We start from the raw sequence: 16,195 nt of genomic DNA, 5'->3' as shown, positions 1-16,195 counted from the left end.
ACATGGTTAGAGTAAGCCTGAATTAGGCATCTGCATATCACAGAAGTGGATTAAACTCTCAGGTTCCTGATGCTTGAGTGATACATAATATATGTAATCGGCTGTAGTTTTACTGAGTCAGGTTCAAATAGTTTATTTCTTGATTGGGAGATGCTCACAGTGGAAGTGTGCTAAGACAGTGAAAATGTATAGCATTGTCACTATTAATGAAGGCACAGTGTTTACATCTGTAATATGATTTGAAATTGGAAGGATTGTCAGTAGAACACCAGATCTTGTCATCCATGACCTGTGTTCTTCATAATAATGTTGCTTACACAGGTTTCATAATGTCTTGTGTGAGTTTCTCTCCCCAGGGATGTGTAAAGATAAGAGGTGTGAAAAGTCTCTTCTGTGATAGTTGACAGAGCAGGGAAAATTTCAAAGGACTAGGCAATCATGTGAAAACATGACAGTTTTAATCCACCTATAGGCCAATTCACACTTCATTTGAACTGACAATCATTAAGTGATAACCTTATCACTTGGATAAACTTGCCAATCATTACATCTATATTACTGCAAGGATTTGACCATGGGGGAAATAGCTATTTCACACTATCATGCTACTACAGTGGTAATTACCAATGAAGAGATGTGTTAAAGTGTATTTCTCCATTGTATGGAATGTATCCCTTGAAGAAATTCAGAAAATTTAAACTCTGAACCTTAGAACATAATCTTACCCTGCCTTAATTTGAATCAAGGTCTGCTGGATTTTTATTTTCAAGTAACTGTACATAGTAATGCAGCTCAAGATTGTTCATTACAAATACCTTTACAACAGGTGTTGCATTAGTAATAGGTTACAGGAATTATATGGATAACTCAATTTATAACAATAATAATACAGTGGTAACAGTAGACCACAAAGTAGAACGGTAGACCAATGGGGAGAACATTAAATCAACTAACGTGTACTTGATGGCCCTGTGGGTTGGACAGATTGGCAGTGGTTATCATAGGAGGGAGGGTCAGGGGCCAGCGGGAAGTAGTTGGTTTAGGTTGACCTCAACCAAATACCTGGCGGAGGAGCTCCCTTTTGCAGGCCCTGCAGAACTGTTTGAGATCTGTTAGAGCCTTGATCTCCTCTGGGAGTTAGTTCCACCAGATTGGGGGCCAGGATGGAGAAAGCTCTGGCCCTGGTTGAAGCCAAGTGAGCTTCTTTGGGGCCAGGAATCACCAGGAAGTTGGCAATCCCTCAGGTACGCTGGGCACAGACCACGTATAACCTTGAAGGTGATGACCAGAACCTTAAGCCTGATCTGGAATTCGACTGGAAGCCAGTGTAACTGCTGGAGGATGGGCCGAATGTGGGACCTATGTGGTGTTGCTGTGAGGATCCTGGCCGCTGTATACTGGACCAGTTGTAGTTTCCGGATCAGGGTTAAGTTGCAGAAGTCCAGTCTAGAGGTGACCATGATTTGGATCACTGTGACTAGCACTCATGGCTTAGCACTTAACACCCACTCAGGGTGGCTGTCCTGCCCCTGAGTGCCTCTTCCTCTAACCGGTTTGCCTGTCTGTCCAGCAGCCAGCCAGTCGCCTTCTGTCCCCCACCCCTGACCACCCCCTCCTCCTTCCACTTTCCTCTGAGGCCTGGAGGCTGTAGATTCCTGCTGCATGAGAGTTGTCACTGCTGGTGAGTTCCCTAACAGCTGCCTGCAAACCTTCCAGGTCTTGTGAGGCAGGAAGAGGCCATCCACAGATTTCTTCCACCCCACCCCCCAATCTAGCGCTTGCTGTGTTCCTGAATGCAACGGGCTAGGCCACTAGTCCTAAATAATTCAGAGCATAGTGGTCTGGCCATGGTATGGCTTCAGCCGAAACCAGATCCACATTCAACCCCGCACTGAAAATGTCCAGGGTGTGGCCTGCCTGAGGGTAGGGCCAACAACAAATGCAAGAGCCCTAGCTTTGCAATGGCCGACACCAGATCCAGTCGATTTCTAGAGTGTGGCAGCTCAGCATGGATATTAAAGTCCCTCAGAATTAAGAGTCTGGGAAACAGTAGCACCCAGGTCACCACTTCCTCTAGCAGGGCTGGCAGGGCATCTGGAAGTGCATTGGGCATGCAGCACACCAACCAGATGGTCACACTCTTGGTTGAGTCTCACCCAATGTCCATATATTCATTTCCTGGAATTGCCAGTGCGGGGAGAGCCCTGAAGGAGAAATCCTCACGGATTAAGTTTGCCACTCCTTCTCCCTGCCCCATAATCTGAGGTTGGTGGAGGACAGAGTACCTGGAAGGGGCTAGTTCTTTAAGGGCGACTATCTCGCCCTCCCTGACCTAGGTCTCCATCATACATGCCAGGTCCATGTTGTTATTTGCAAAGTAGTCTTGCAGTGTGTGGGTCTGTGCTTCTGCTGTCAGAATGAATAGGATTTTAAAATCTGCCTTTTGTGATTATTGTTTGGACATATTGAAGGAGCAGTTTGCTGGATCAGTGCTAGTCACCCTGATATTATTTGTCCATTCATATTGGCTATTCCATACATTGCGTGACATAATTGTTAGCTTGACTGACATTAATATAAATCACTTTTACTTGATTAGTTGATGTGTCATGTTCTGTAAAATCTCCTTGTACTGGTCATTTTTCATCTCTTACAGCCCTTCTATTTAACATCATAAGCCGATGTTCAGTGATGATTAATTACCTAGTAAATTCTTGCCAATAAATAATATAGCTCCTAGCGCTCTTATCCAGAATCTTTAAAATAATCCTTTGTCCTGGCTGCCACAGAATATTGTCAGGTAATATTTAAAACCTTCCTTTGCATGCATGATTTATTTCATAGATTAATTAGTTAGCCAGCATTTTAAAAAAGACTTGCCATTTAAAATTTTTCAAAAGATAATGCATTTTCCAAAAGGCAAGGAAAGAGTTTCCTGGGTTATTTTTTCGAACTTAACAACTTTGAACTTAAGAGCCTTCTTGGTTATTAGTCTCTGCCTGATAGTCAAACAAATATTTAGTTTGAATGTTATCCTGGCTGTAGTTTAGTGTACACCTGAACAGGAATCCAGCAAGGGAGATGGGGATTAAAGTAGTTGATTCCTTCCCTGCGTGCTCAACAATATGCAGCACTCATTGTAGAAAATTATGAAGAACACCTTGAGTCAGTCCATATGCTTGGGACTCTCTCAAGGTCCCTAGGCGAAACATTTAAATCTAGCCATTTTGACAGTACACAGGCCGCCTGATCAGATTCAGTTTATGTCTGTTGGATTTACATGTGAATGTGTATTTTACACAAAATCCATAATATTACTGCATGTTTCAGACATGCCTTTTCATCTCATGATGCAGATAGGAATCAACATTTCCTCACCATCTGGGCCACTGCACATGGTCATTACATTGGCCTCACTTCTTTTTAACTTCTGTATTAATGATATGGTGAGCCACCTCTGTAACATTAATTTCCACCCCCCAAAAATTGCTGGAAGATGTCTTTCAACCCTGCTCTACGCAGATGATGCAGTAATTTTATCCAAAACAGCTGTTGGACTCAAAAGAGCCCCGAAAGCTTTAATATTATACTGTAAAATGGACCATTTAGAACTAAATTACCAGAAAAACAAAATTATGTCATTTGCTAAAAAACCTAAGAGACATTCCTGGATCATTGATGGGCACAGAATTGAACAGGTCTGTCATTTCAAATACTTAGGGGTGGTCTTTCAGACCTCTGGTAGCTGGAAAGCCCATGGGGACTATGTGGCCAACAACGCACAGAAAAGTGCAAATGCCATTCTTAAGTTTTTTAGATCAAAAGGTGGACAATATATACTTGCAGCACTCAGATTATTTGAAGCCAAGGCAGTGACACAACTATTATATGGCACACAGTTGTGCCCCCTCTCAGTCTTGGCCCCCTTAGAGAGGGTTCAATCTAAATATTTAAGATCTGCTCTTCAAGTGCCAAAGTGTGTCTCCAATGTTACTCTGAGACTTGAGACAGGTTTCATGAAGATGGAGGCTAGAGTATGGCTGACTGCTTTAAATTACTGGCTTAGACTGTCCTTTTTCCCTCGTGGCCTTGCCCCACTAACAACTGAGGATGGCTATCAATCGTCATGGCAACGAAACATCAGAGCTAAAATCACACTCTTGGGGTTCTCTCCTGAGTTGCTACTGAGTATGGGATATGATCAGGCCAAAGAAGTTGTTAAGCAGAGATTGGTCGACATAGAACGCCAACAGGACCTAGCTAATAACCCATCTTTCATTATTAGTGAACCCAATAGATATTCATCTTTCCCTATGACATATCTGGCCAAGCTTGAAGTACCTAGTCATAGGAGAGCCTTCACTTTGGCACGCTGTGATGCCTTCCCTTCGGCAGTATTAGAAGGAAGATATAGGAAAATACCCTATAATGAAAGGAAATGCACCTGTGGCTCTGGACATGTAGAAACCATGGAACATGTTCTCTTTCAATGTCGATTCTATAATGAGATTTGAACTAGTCTAATTCTACCGCCTCTTGTGGCGCAGAGTGTTAAGGCAGCCGTCTGAAAGCTTTGCCCATGAGGCTGGGAGTTCAATCCCAGCAACCGGCTCAAGGTTGACTCAGCCTTCCATCCTTCCGAGGTCAGTAAAATGAGTACCCAGCTTGCTGGGGGGTAAACGGTAATGACTGGGGAAGGCACTGGCAAACCACCCCGTATTGAGTCTGCCATGAAAACGCTGGAGGGCGTCACCCCAAGGGTCAGACATGACTCGGTGCTTGCACAGGGGATACCTTTAATTCTACCGCTGCTAGGCAGATTCCCAGGGTGCTCAGGAGAATTTTACATTTCTCTGCTGCTTGCACATATAGAAAATAATACAACTTATAGAGTTGCCAAGTTCTGCGCAGCAGCGATCAAAATTCGTAATAGAATGGTCTGTTTTAAATGAATCTGGACAGCTGTGTTTATCTACCTTTTCTATTTTCTATTGTTATCTTTTAAGATGTTTTAATTTTAATGGATATTTCTGTATCATCTTATGCTGGTCTATGACCATAATAAAACTAACTGGTCATTACATATGCATTGCTGGCCATTATGTTTATCTGTGTTACTAATATTTCTTTAATAGTCATAAGTTAGCTGAAGATGAGCGGTAGATAAAAGGTAGATTGGCTGGCGAGTGGGGAAAGATGGGAGGATATAGGAGCTGCCAGAAGGAGCAAAAGAAGACCTAGTAGAAAATGGGATCACCTTCCCCACAAGTCCTTATGGATATTTATTTATTTATTTAATTATTTATTTAATTATTTATTTATTTGTCTTATAGCAGAATTATGCACAAGTAGCACATAAATAACAACATAAAATATGTAACCAAGTTGATATAATAGGCATACAGACAGATTGAACAATTCCCTCTAAATACTAATACCTTAATTTTCAGTCTACTCGATTGCTGCTTTGGGAAGTTCAGAGAGCTCCATCACATCTCTCTGGATATAATGATGCTCACATTCCTGTGACATATGAAAAAATGTTTGGCGGGTTGCAACAAAATTGCATTTGGGTCCTGTTATTTTGCCCGATTTAAACCACAGGTCAGCACATCTGTCAAAGCTGTTCATATTCTGTACTTCACTTCCATACTTCACTTGACAAGTCAAACCTTACCAGCCTCTTGGTGTTTATCAGGTTATGAATATTGGGCAGAACTGATTGCATAAATGTTCATGACCATTTATTCCTTAGATTGAAATCTTGTGATTGCAGAATTTGTGCAGATCTTTGTTGGAACCTTAGTCTGGATAGGCCTGCATCAGCCATGTCTTTGTGGATGGGCAGCTGTCTGTTTTCAATGATCTTTCTTTACGAAGAAGAGCATCTTGTCTACAGAGATGTGGGGGACTAATGTGGCACAACATAGGTAGCCAATAGGTTAGAGTGGGTTTAAGACATCCACTGATGGTTTCATTGTTGTATTGAGTTGGACATCAAGTTTATTTGTGTGTTTATTATATTTATATATCTTGTGGCTCACTTTTGTGGACATGGGGACTGTTGAGCCACACCGAAGTATCATATTGTGCAGTACTATGTTCCAACCCCAAAGCTGAGCATCTTAAGTACTGTAGCAGATATGCTCCAAATAGTATCACATCACTTTTGGAGAATGTTGTTTGAGTGCATATTTTCACTAGTATATTTATAAGACGGTGTTTATCGCTCAAGATCCTGTCCATGGCAATGCCAAGGGGCTTAGGTGTATGGTCGAGTGTCATTAAGGTAGATGGTCAGTTCATGCTTGGCAAGATTGCCATTGATATAGAAATAGGAGCTTTCTGTTTTTCCTGGATGTGGAATGAGCTGCAATTTATGTTTGTAGGCAGCCAAAATTTCAAGATCCCTAGCCAGTATTTCCTCAGTCCTTACAATTGATTTGTGCCTTACTGCAATTACCATGTCATCTCTTATTTACTTGTCTGTTTTAATGGAATATCTGGACTGGGGCTCACTTTGGCACCAATCTTCTCTCATTCATGCATGCTTGACCAATCTTTATTATTGGTTTTTGTTTCTCATTGTGTTAGTCTTCAATATACGCTTGTGTACAAATATTATCATTTATCATTATGATTATCTTTCAGTAGTAACACTATGCATAAATTAGCTTCTTGATGTCCTGGGATTGAGTCATAGACTGATGTACATGACATAGCAACTTTACTGCAATTAAGCAGTTCTCGGTCTAGCTGATGTCTTTATTGGAGGCCACCTAGAAATCTGTATGTTGCTTTGAATTCTAGGAAAACAAAAAATGCATATGCATTTAATAAATAACAGCCCTGTACAGCAAAGCACGATTATGGAAGGTTTGAAAGAGTCCTTCATCCATTCTCTCTCCTTTTTCTTTTATGTTAATGTTGTCACGTTGTAGCTGACTTATGGCAACCCCAGCAAAGGGCTTTCAAGGCAAGTGGGAAAAAGAGGTAGTCATTGCCTTCCTTTGCAGAGTCCTCTTTGGTGATTTTCCTTCCAAGTAGATTCAAGTGAGTAGCCCTGTTGGTCTGAAATAGCACAACAAAATTAGAATCCAGTGGCACCTTTAAGACTAACAAAGATTTATTCAAGGCTTGAGCTTTCGAGTGCAAGCACTGAGAGTGCTTGCACTCAAAAGCTCACACCTTGAATACATTTTTGTTGGTCTTAAAGGTGCCACTAGTGCCCTTCCAAGGATTGATTCTGCTTAACTTATGAGAGCTGACAAGATCAAGCTCTACTGTGCGGCCTTCCCTTCTGCTTTCTCCTGTACTGCCAAGAAAATAGTAGAAGAAATTAAAGGATTCTGTGGAGTTGACAGATCAGAAAATATGCCTACTTAAACTATGTCTGTACTATGATACCTGACTGGAATGAACAACATTGTGAGAAATTATGGAAATGTGTCTGTGAGAATTTTGGAGCATCTTTAAAAAACCATATATTTCTTGTGAAGAAACTAAAAATTGGAGCACTACTTGGCAAGCTGCTATTGATGAGAAAGAGATGAAATGCTAATTGCATACAGGTACAAAAGATGTTCTAAATCAGGATAATAGGTATTGAAACGCTACTAACTTTATTTGTGCCAAAATTGGGTTTTTTTTGGTAAATTGATTTCCTCCTCTTCAGTCCTCCTCTTCCATACATTCTGATTGCCTTTTTGACAGCTGTTTCAGCTTTGTGTGCGAAGTCTTTATTCTTGTTCTTCAATAAAATCCATATGCATTCTCTAAGTTATTTCATGCAGAAGAAAGACCGTATATGGTAATTTGCAATAGAACCAAAGTTATGGATGGGCTTGAGGCGATGCATGATATGAATGTAAGTTTTTATTTAATCTTTAACAAATATAAAATGCTGAAAAATTGGTTCTTTCTTTGTTCATGAAATAGGCAGTAATGATTAATGTTGCTATTAGGCTATCTTCCTTGTTTATTCCTGAATCCAGTTCAGTTTGTTGAAATGGTTCACTATAGTTTACTATTATGATGTTCAGTTATAGGAACTGAAATTCATTTTTTGTCTTTGGTGCAGCCCCACATTGGGACTACCTGTGTACACTAGTCACAGGACGTTTATGGTAGTACAAAAAATCCTAAGGGGGGGAGGAGCCAGCACACATGGGTTTTTCTGCCCAGGTGTCACATGATCTGACAGTAGTTGCCTTCTTCCCTCAGTTCTTTCTCTTTTCTTTTTTTGCCACCATGTGAATAGGATGTTTTCTACTGTGCTTCTTTTGCCTGTAGTTTTTTTCAGCATTCTTAGTGAGTCATGTGGCATTGGCTCAAGTTCCTTGCAGGGAGATATGATTTCTAATCAGTCTACCATGAGTGAATTCTTCTTGGACTGGTCACTTGTCATGCCCAAAATGGTGCCCATGGCATCATCATTTAAAAAGTGCACAAAGTGTGGGACCAAGATGACTCATAGCAAAGAACATAAGCTGTGCCTCTTGTGTCTGGGAGAGTCTGATAATGTCGTCACTTGTTCCATGTGTCAGCACATATTCAATCTGTGCTCTCCCAGCTTCACTGACTCCAGATTGAGGACTGGATCAGTTTCAAACTTTTGGTCATCACATCTAAAGCCCTAAATGATCATGAGACCACCACCTCCCATATGTCTCCCAAAGGAGTTTAAGATCCAGTGAGCAGAATTTGCTCAAGGCCCTGAGTATGTTAAACTGGCCTTGACCAGGATGAACACACTTTCTGGTGAGATCAGGGCCCTGTGGAACTTGGGACAGCTCTTTAGGGTGTTCTGCCAGGCCTATTGTTGAAGCCAGAAACGATATCTGGCCTCCCTGCTCATAACATCAGCAAAATTGTCACCACACTGTAAAATTAATATCTGCATTGCCTCCCCACTAGAGAATTAAAACAATTCAATTAAGATATTGCTTTATATTTTAATGCTACGATTATTAATATAATTATTTGAACTGTGTGTATGTGTGTATTTGTGTCTGTGTGGTGTTCCCCCTGAGCCATCAGGGAAAGGCAGATTATAAATATTAATAATTCCCAAAGCTCTGTTTGATAAAGTTTCCCGATGAAGGCCTTCCTCTGGGAGAAGACATTGTCCTCCTCAGTTCCTCCCAAGGCTGTTCCAAGCTCGGATCCTACTCTATCAGATAGGTCAACCTTAATTCCGATACCAGAAGCCTGTGCTAGACCACCATTGAGTCTGTCAGTTCCAGCTGGTCCCACCCCAAAGAGAGCAGTTAACCCATCAGAGAGCCTCTCCCATAGCTCCTGCTTCAGATTTGGGATGGCCTTGATCCCCATCTCCTGGGGATCAGCTCCTGCATGTTCACAGTTGGAACCTCCAGTCAAGAAACAAAAAAGTCTAAGCACAAGGAGAAGGTCAACTCCATCCCTAAGCAGCATAGACATCACTCGTCACCTAAGAGACCTGCAGAAGAAGAGGACAGGATGTTATCCTGGTGCCTCCTCATACTACATCACCACACTTTGACTTTTCTGGTGGATCCCCTCCAGACTTAAAGGAGGACCATTTTAACATCCCAGTGTTCTAGTTTATATAGACAGAATTGACACCCTCACTGATTTGGCAGCAACCTTGCCTGTCTCAGGGGCAGTCTTGCTACTGTCTCAAGGGTTTTTACCAGATGTATGGTGGTGGTGTACACTAAGGGTTGTAGTCTCTTCCCTTTTTTGGAGGTTGGGCTCATGGTTGCTCCCAATAGGAACCTCTTGAAGGATCATGTTTAGTTAGTCCTTTCTACTTGCACCTGGCTGGGCCTGTCAGTAAATTGGAAGAAATCCAATTTGGAGTCTTCTTGGCAGGTATAATGTTTTGGTCTCTTAGAGCAAAGGCCTTCTTTCCCAGAGATGAGGCACAGACCCTTAAGAGCTTGTAGCAGTTTTTCCTGAAGAAAAATGGCAGTCAGATCCATCAGAAGCTGTTAGATCTGATGGCATCAAACACAGCTATTATCCCACCTGCTAAGCTTCGTGTGTGGGCTGTAAGTCTGGTTTATAAAGAAATACGACCTCACCAAGTACACTCCTGGTCATTCCTTCTCTCTTTCCATGGTAGTTCTGAAGCCCTCAGTTGGTGGCGAGGCTAATCTTTTCAAGGGTGTCCAATTTAGCCTTACCATGGATGCTTCATTGACAGGCTGAAACCCTATGAGGGGTTTTCTGTACAAGGGCAATGGTCCTCCATTAGCAAAGGCCTCCTTATCAACATTCTAGAACTCTGTGCTATTTGTCTTGCCCTTACCTCCTTTACAGATATCCTTAGAGCCAAGAAGTTATTGATTCAAACAGACAATATTTCCATAATGTATTATTTCAAAAAGCAGGGTGGTACAGGGTCTCATAGGCTAACCCTTTAATACAGTTCTTCATGTTGAGGTGACCCCCAACCATAACATTATGCAAGTGTTCTTTCACAGAAATTAAACCGAAACGGACCAATGGCATCAAGATCCATTGTTCATGATTGCATATAAATTGTTTTTTTTCCCAGGGTTTCTCAGTTCAGTTCTGCCTCTTGTCCCATCATGCCGATCTTGCTCTTTTCTGCTGCTCTTTTCTGCTGAACGCTCTATCTCCATCTACCCCACAAGGCTGTTGTGTGGATGCCCCCGCCCCCCCGGCCAAGCTGCTTGCCCTGCCGCAACCCCTGTGAAAGAGTCATTCGACCCCCAAATGGGCCCCAACCCCCAGGCTGAGAACCACTGAACTACGAATAATTCATCCAGACCAAGTATCTCGATACTTGGTGTTCAGCACCTGAAGGTACCCTCAGTTGCATATGTTCTCTAGGGCCATGTCGAGGAAGTCCATGCAATTTTGCTCCCTAGAGGACAGTCACTCAGCCTCACTGGGGAATGTGTTTCAGATCCCCTGGTTGAGAACACAATTCTATGTATTCCCCTCCTTTCCCTTTCTGAGCAGGTTAATAGGGAAGCTAGTGGCCAAGGGATCAGACTGCACTCTCATAGTTCCCTTTTGGCCATATCAAATATGTTTTTCCGAACTCTGCAGAGAAAGGCACTGGCAACCTCTTCTGCTTCTCTTTTGCCTTGAAGGTCCCTTGCTGAGGTTCCCATGAATTACTTGTGACATGATGGCACATGCATACATATAATACATATTTCCCTTATGCAGAATACTTGTCCTTATTTTGAGTCTGTTCTCTTGGTGAAAATTATTGTATTCACAATTAAAAACTAGATGTATCTCAAGTGTGCTGTGTTTGTTCCTGCATGGCTACCATACATCAATAGACAGTGCTAGTTAATGCACAGGCATTGATTTAACACTTATTTCACTTCAGTGAAGGTTTCTCCATTGCTGAAATTGATTTGAGTTGTTGGTAAATGAAGATATAACTGCTGCTAAACCACCTGCTGTTTTCCATGAGGAAGACTGCAGAATGGATTTTCAGATGGTCTGGTGGATAGGGAAATTATTAGAACACCATACCCTAAGTAGTTGTCAGTGGAGTTTTGTTGTATTGGAGGAAGGTGAGCAGTGGGGTACCACAGAGCTTGATACTGGGTTTGGTACTTTTCAACATTTTTATCAATCTGAATGAGGGCTGGAGGCACTATTTACTACATTTGTAGATAACACCAAATTGGGAGGAGAAGAAATAGAGTTCAACAAGATCTGAACATGTTGGAAAGGTGGGCAAACGAGAACAAGATGCAGTTCAATAAGTGCAGAGTTCTATGTCTGTGTCACAAAAATGAGAATCATTCATATTGGATGGGAGATACACTTTTGGGTAGCAGTGTGTGAAAAAGATCTTGGGATACTTGTGAACTGTAAACGAAATATGAGCAGACAGCATGATGCCATGGTAAAGAAGGCAAATGCAGTCTTGGGCTGTATCAAGAGGGACATCACATTGAAATTGTGAGATATCATAGTGCTTCTGTATACTGCATTGGTTAGACTGCACCTGGAGTACTGTGTGCAGTTCTGGAGGCCTCACTTCCAAAAGGATGTGAACAGAACTGAGAAGGTTTAGAACCCCAACCAAAAGAAAGTTGAAGGGCGTACCATGACATTTTCTTGCATGTATCCCCCATTAATCTCTCTAAGACATCCATCCCTTTCCTCAGTTATTCCTCCCCCTCCCTTTTCAACTTTAGATTGCAAGCTCCATATATATTTGTTGCATTTCTTCATATAGCATTTATAATTTCAGGATCCAAAGACCCATGAAATTAGTTCACTGAACGCATGGAAGCTTCACACTTTGTTTTTGAACATCAGCCTCCTATCCCACTTTGAAAATTGCTTTTGAAACTGAGGGTATTTTGGAAGAGTGTTAATATGCAATGTGAAGGATCAGTTGTTAAAAGAAAACACATAGTGTAGTGGTTCGACTAAGTCCAAAGTGATTGGGATTAAGATGTCCACACTACCATGATTTTGGACCAGGCACCGTCCTTTAGTCTAACCTACTCATAGGGTGGTTGTGAGGTTGGAGAGGGATGCCACCCTCAGTTGCTTGGAAGGTGGGTGAGATAAAATGTATGACAAAGATAGAGAGATCAATCATGGAGTTTAAAGATGGTCTTTGGATCCCACTCATAATGATATCTATCCTTCATCCTGAATAATACATTGATTTCAATTGTTGCCCTTTTTAATAGTTGCATCAGTATTTCTGGAAGCATACCATCTTCTCTTCAAGAAAGAACTGTTCGGGAGGCTAAACATATAATGCAGAAATACAGTGCTGCTAAAATAGTTAAACATATAAGTTCAGCAAAGTCTGAATTGGGGAGGAATGCAGAACAAGGAAACAAGAGGGATATATCAACTTCAGGTGAGTATATAAATGATCAAACTGAAATATTTAAGCCCTCTTAAGAGAGCAGAAACCTGAAAGTTTCTTTAGTGTTGACTAAATTGGATGCAACATATAGATATTGTGTCAGTTTGTTAGAAGCATCCCTGGCATTCTCCTGATTCAAAGGTCTGCTTACAGAGCAGAACCACAAGAATCTTCATTCTTCCCCAAATTCCACTCTTTGCAATATGCCAGATTGGAATGTGGGCATGTAGGATATTATATCAATCCCTCAGAATCACAGTACAGGGCCTATAGTACAGGGCTTGCAAAATGGAGCTCTTCTGCAAGATCTACACTTGAGGCTGGGGCAGTGGGGGAAGATCAATGCCCACCCTCCCGATGTCAAGCTGCAACTCTGATTACGTCATCTCTCCTTCCTCTTCCCTCTTGAGGTAGAGGTAGGGTGGGGATGGGGGTGGGATTCCGCCATGTTGTTGGGTTTGTTTGTTTATTGTATCTTATATTTTTGTGTCCATTTTAATGGGGTTTTAATGGGGCTTTTAACTGGACGGCTGTAACCTGCCACGAACTTGCTCAGGAGTGGCGGGTAAAATTTTAAACAACAACAACAATAAACACATGCCCCAGTGAGCCTGTGAAAATCCCAGAGATAAATAGGAAGGGTCTTAGTTAAGTTATTTATACCAAAAAGAAAACTAAAGCTTGTGGAGAATCCTAGAAACAAACCCTAATTGTAATGAAGACCAGTTGCACGGAAAGATCCTGGAGGATCCCCAGAAACACCCCTCAAGGTAGAACTGCCCCTCTTCTTAGGCCAATTTCAGTAAATGGGTGAAAAAACTGAAATTAGGGGGGCATATGGAGTCTGGCTCTACAGTCCAGGAAGGTAGATGGGCTTCCTGTACGAACTGCATAGCACTCAGGAAAGTTGATATATTAGAGTAGTCCTTTCTGTTCAGCCAGCAAAATTCTGTTGCCTCTCAACAACCTACAAAACCAATGAATCCTGCAAATCTGGTATTTGGCATAAGTCTGGGGTGAATTATATTACAGAATTCCCCATTTCTGATGCATTTCGGTGAGATTCAGTCATCTGTGACAGATGGTTCCAAATCTGGAACGAACTCCTCAATATACACATTTTGCATAAAAGATGCATGTATCTTGCTTAATTTATGTGTGTTTATTGGATTGCAGTGTTTTGATTGGTCATGCAAGATTAAAGAGTCCTTTAGATTAGGGTTGCTGTTAATAGGCAACATAGTAGGTCTCAGGTACTTCTTCCATTCCTTCTGATCTCCTTAGGTCGCTGCCGCCGCTGCCACCTTTTCAACTCCCCCCCCCCTTTCTTGGATGTGGGAATTTGTGTACTCTCTTCTTGCACCTTTGCAAGAAGTAAACTAGTAGATTTGTATAGCTCCAATGTAGCCATCTGGCCAGGCTTTCCCTCCCTGCTTGTCTCTAGTGTTCACACCCAGCTAGGATCAAACATTCCCCCATGGGAAAGGGTTTTTCCGTGTTCCTGGAAAGCGGGGGGGGGGGGGAGCCTACTTGTGTGTCTATAAAGCCCAGGTCAGATCATGGGGCTTTGTCACAGTCAGTTCTTCTGTTTCACATGTTACCTTGGCAAGGTAATAGCCTGTATGTCTTTTATTCAATAAACTAACATTTGGTGAAATGCCTGAATCGTGGTAGTTGCCGTGTTGGAGAATTGAGAAAAGACTTCACAGCAGCACTTGCGTAAGGTTCGTGACAGTGGGAAAGAAACGATGGACCTGTAGGGCTGTCAAGAGTCACTAATTGCCTAGAGCCATAAAACATATCTGTTCCTCTTACATCTGTTCCTCTTTACATTTGGTGAAATGCCTGAAATGCCTGAATCGTGGTAGTTGCCGTGTTGGAGAATTGTGAAAAGACTTCACAGCAGCACTTGTGTAAGGTTCGTGACAGTGGGAAAGAAACGATGGACCTGTAGGACTGTCAAGAGTCACTAATTGCCTAGAGCCATAAAACATATATGTTCCTCTTAAATAAAACAGTAAGGCCACTGTAGGCTGTACCTGTCTGGGATCAGGGCCAACACTGATTGGCCCCTCACCTGAACTGACAGGTGAGGAGCCAGTCGCCGGGCATGAAGCACCTAGTGATTGGCCCCTCACCTGACTGGCTGGGATCAATAGCAGTCCCTGGATGGAACTGGCAGCAGCGCCTCCCAGCTTGCCCGACCCGCACCACCACCACCCGAATACAGGACACCCCACGATTAGAATCGAGCCCTGCCACCCGCAACACTTAGCAGCCGCAACACGCCTGTCCCCTCCCAAAGACCCACGCTGCACCGCCCCGGAGCCTCCCGAACTGCCCCCCCACCCTACAACGGAGAGATGCTGCGAGGCCCCAGAGCCACCGAGCCACGCCGTGGCCCCCCCAACCCCCATAACCGGCAGCCATGGCCCCCAGCCAAAACCACTAAGGTACCTCTACGTGGGGGGGCCGCCCCCCCATGAGTACCGGGGAACGCTGCTGCGCCCTCCTGCAGTGTGCCTGCTGCCTCGCCAAGGCTGCAAGCCCGTTCCATGGGGCCTCCAACGTGATGAACATCCCCCTCCCAAGCCGTGGAGGGGACTGCCCAATGCTCCCAAGACTCTGTGGGATGCTATGCGGCCCCTGTGCAGCGGTGCCAAGCTGTGGGGGCCCCCAAGGGGGCCCCCACCACTCCCCCGACACCCACACCCTCCCTGGGACGCCAATTCCCCGCACCGATTCAGCGCTGTCAGGAGAGGCTGGCATGCAGAGCCCTGCCAGGAGCCCTGCTAGCATCCGTTGTATTTTGACTACAGCGGGCTTAAATTCTAGTGAATACATAAACATATGAGTATTTGAAGCTGCCCCTTGGTGCATTAAGTTCAATATTGTTTATTCAGACAGACAGCAGTTTTCCAGGGTCACAGATAGAGGTCTTTCACATCACCTGCTGCCTGCTCCTTTTAATGGCAGATGCCAAAGATTGAATCTGGGACCTTCTGCATGCCAAGAAGATCTGCTTCCACTGGGCCATGGTCCCTTCAGAAGTTTCAGAAGTTGCTTCTACTTTTGATTTTTAAAGTTTCTAACCTTCTTGTGCATATATTTTATTCTTCAGCTACATTTTAATGGTATACATATTCATGGACTTTTGGAAGCAACATGGATGTGAATCCTAGTTTCATCTGGAGGCCTTTCCTTACTATCTTCTTATCACCCATTAAATTCTGTGTAATTAATCCTGTATGCTTCTGCTGTAATTTCTGTTCTCCTGGGACACATTACTTCCTTGTGGTTTCTGTCTCAAAAGTTACTGCTGAA

At 43.0% G+C, this 16,195-nt stretch overlaps 1 protein-coding gene across 3 annotated transcripts in view; it reads left to right on the top strand.

Annotated features, from left to right (window-relative positions):
* The window catches only part of CFAP92 (cilia and flagella associated protein 92 (putative)), a 95,872-nt gene that overhangs the window by 42,537 nt on the left and 37,140 nt on the right, over positions 1-16,195 (top strand). For all 3 annotated transcript variants that reach the window (XM_077325635.1, XM_077325632.1, XM_077325633.1), the window contains exon 8: positions 12,687-12,862. In XM_077325635.1, coding sequence (XP_077181750.1) covers positions 12,687-12,862 — 176 coding nt within the window. The remainder of the gene's footprint in view (positions 1-12,686; positions 12,863-16,195) is intronic.

The sequence above is a fragment of the Paroedura picta genome, chromosome 3 (assembly GCF_049243985.1).
Source record: "Paroedura picta isolate Pp20150507F chromosome 3, Ppicta_v3.0, whole genome shotgun sequence".
In the NCBI taxonomy this organism is placed as follows: domain Eukaryota; kingdom Metazoa; phylum Chordata; class Lepidosauria; order Squamata; family Gekkonidae; genus Paroedura; species Paroedura picta.
The sequence above is the reverse complement of the archived record's forward strand: the minus strand, read 5'-3'. Positions and strand labels throughout refer to the sequence as shown.